Source organism: Alligator sinensis, unplaced genomic scaffold (genome assembly GCF_000455745.1).
Source record: "Alligator sinensis unplaced genomic scaffold, ASM45574v1 scaffold227_1, whole genome shotgun sequence".
Classification (NCBI taxonomy): domain Eukaryota; kingdom Metazoa; phylum Chordata; order Crocodylia; family Alligatoridae; genus Alligator; species Alligator sinensis.
In genome coordinates, this window is record NW_005841966.1 from 2,229,372 (window position 1) to 2,231,989 (window position 2,618).

At 39.0% G+C, this 2,618-nt stretch overlaps 1 protein-coding gene across 1 annotated transcript in view; it reads right to left on the bottom strand.

Moving 5' to 3' along the window:
- Window positions 1–2,618, bottom strand: part of ALDH7A1 (aldehyde dehydrogenase 7 family member A1) — an 18,704-nt gene that overhangs the window by 12,833 nt on the left and 3,253 nt on the right. Inside the window, exons 4-5 of the mRNA XM_025200393.1 lie at window positions 1,827–1,950; window positions 564–696 (exon numbers count right to left, since the gene is read on the bottom strand). Coding sequence (XP_025056178.1) covers window positions 564–696; window positions 1,827–1,950 — 257 coding nt within the window. The remainder of the gene's footprint in view (window positions 1–563; window positions 697–1,826; window positions 1,951–2,618) is intronic.

The window sequence follows — 2,618 nt, forward strand, 5'->3', positions numbered from 1 at the left end:
GGCACTTGGTGGCTGCCAACTCCAGGCCCTTAAAGTGGCAGGCACACACAGTGCCCTGCCACACACATACAAATTTAAAGAGAGAAAGGTGGACCCTTAAAGACAGATTTGAAGTGAACTTTGAAATATCAGAAGTTAAGTGTTTGCAGTTATTTGTGTCCATCTGGCATTTACAAATAAATGACGTTTAAACCAGGGAGTTCTCAATCCTTGGGCCGCAGCCTGCTGCCGGACCAGAAGTGGCCATGGACCGGCAAACCGTGGCCCCCCCAGAGCCAGGCAAAGAGGCCATGGCTCCTTCTGCAGGGCCCGCAGCAGTGCAGGGTTTGCCCCACCCTGCAGGTTGGGGGTATCCTTACCCATCTTCCAGCCAGAAGTTCTGGCCACGGTCAGCTGTGACTGCTGGGCCGCAATTTGCCGGGCTGTGGCCACAGCATAAGAACTTTGGAAACCCCTGGCTTAAACAATGTGCCAAGGAAACAAGGTAACCTTCTGAACAAGAGCTACCACTATAACCACTTTGGTTTAAGTATTTGGAGCAAATTAAAATCAGAACATCTTACCAGAGGCAAGCATTCCCACAGATCATTGCAATTGCATTGTTCCAGCCATACACTGCTACAGGGAAGTTAAATGCAGTGATGATTCCTACCAACCCCACAGGATTCCAATGTTCTATGAGGGCATGGCCAGGTCCTAAAAACAAGAACAGGTAATAGCAATCTGCGTGTGAGGGTCCTTGCATGGAAGAGCATGTCTTTTTAGTTCAATAGATCATAGAGGAAAGAACATGAATTACAACAAACCAGGAGGATCTGAGAGGCAGTCTAAAGCTGTTGACAGCTCAGCTTATTAACCTTAAATACCCACGTATTTATCCAAGATTAATGTATGCAAAATAGCTTGTATGCAAATCTTAGCTTGTGTGTGTTGAGATAGGCAGTCCTCAGTTTTTTCCCTCAGTACTGTATGTAGACCATTTATTTTTTTATTCAAAACATACATTTTCAAAACATAAGTTATTGTTCTATAATAATGTAGATAACCTAAATGTAGAACTACTGCATACTTATTAGAACAAAAAGAAGGTATAAGCTCTGCTGAATAACACATTTTCTAAGCTCTGCTGTATTTTTCTAATAACTGTTAGGAGAGCAACAAAAAAAAGAAAGGAAATGAAAACAGCCTGCCTAGGAACAAAAACAGAGATGCCAGAAATGCAAAACTGTATGAAAGATGTTCTGAGGATGACAATATCTTAGCACAGACTACTTCCTCATTCTAGCAAGACTGTTCACTGAAAAATACAGTGAAACTTGTTTCTGTATTGTACAAGCTAGGTATTAAAAAGAATCACCTTATTTTTCAGCAAAATATTAATAGCTGAAGCCTAGTCTAATTTCCAGTACTTCCAACTGTAGTCTGCACCACACTTGTAAATAAGATGCAAAGCATAATCAAGTCAATTGGATGATGGGGAAACATTAAGGATATGGCAGTTGCAAATGTTATTTTAGTCACCAATTGGCAAGAAATTTAACAGGTCTCTCTCAACGAAAGCTAGCTAGATTTTTGCTTTCCTCTTCTCACACTGTATCTAGCGACTTTGTTAATTAAGGGAAATTCAGTGCTGTTGCCCCATGTATACGGTTTTGCATTTAAAGACAAGGATGGATGTTCATTGTAGCATTTTAATAACTTATTCAAGTAGATGGGAGTACATGAGTAATATGGATCCACATATATTTCAGTGCAGATATTTTTCCAGAGTACATAACCATAATATTCATAACATCATTGATACAAAGATTAGCGCACATGCTTACTTTCTGAAGGCAAAACAGGTCCACCAATCATTCGGGACAAGCCAACAGCATAGTCACAGATGTCAATATACTCCTGAACTTCGCCAACACCCTCGACAAAAATCTTTCCCATCTCTAAAGAGACCTGAAAACATTAATGGGATAGTGTTTTTAAGATTGTTCACATATCTTTGTTGTGCCTCATAAGTAATTCATCCGTTACTTGGTTATTTGGACAGTTTTAAAGAAAGATCAAGTCAGAAGTCACATTCCACACAATTTAGGGCAAGGGTTTTGCCTACCTTTTGGCAACAGTAGGCTAAATTAACCCAGCTCATTCTGAAGGTGGGTATATGGGCTGCTGCTTTCCACATGAATTTAAGTTTTAAAAGACAGGTTGTGAAGGTATCCCTTTTAAAGGTGGGATTTTAAATGGCACTAAGTGCTGACCTAACTCTGCTCTGATTAAAGTTCTAAGGTATTTTGATCCCAATTTCAATGGGAACTGAGTGAGTTAGACCAATACTCAGTATTTCCAAAAAACCCATACTAGATTTATTAGTTTAGAAATGTATTTTGACACTCTAATTTTAAATAATCTTACTTATTGAAGAAAATGTTCTGCAAGTTAATCAAACACATTATAAGAAACACAAATTTGTGAAGTAGCACAGGAGGGGCAATGGAGAGAAGATGGAAGAAAGACTGTGAATCTTGATAGAATCAGTTCAAACCTTTAGATCAAAAGTTGCATCCTCTTTAAAATAGGTTGTCAAAATAGAGCTTTAATTTTATTTTTAACATTACTTCCTG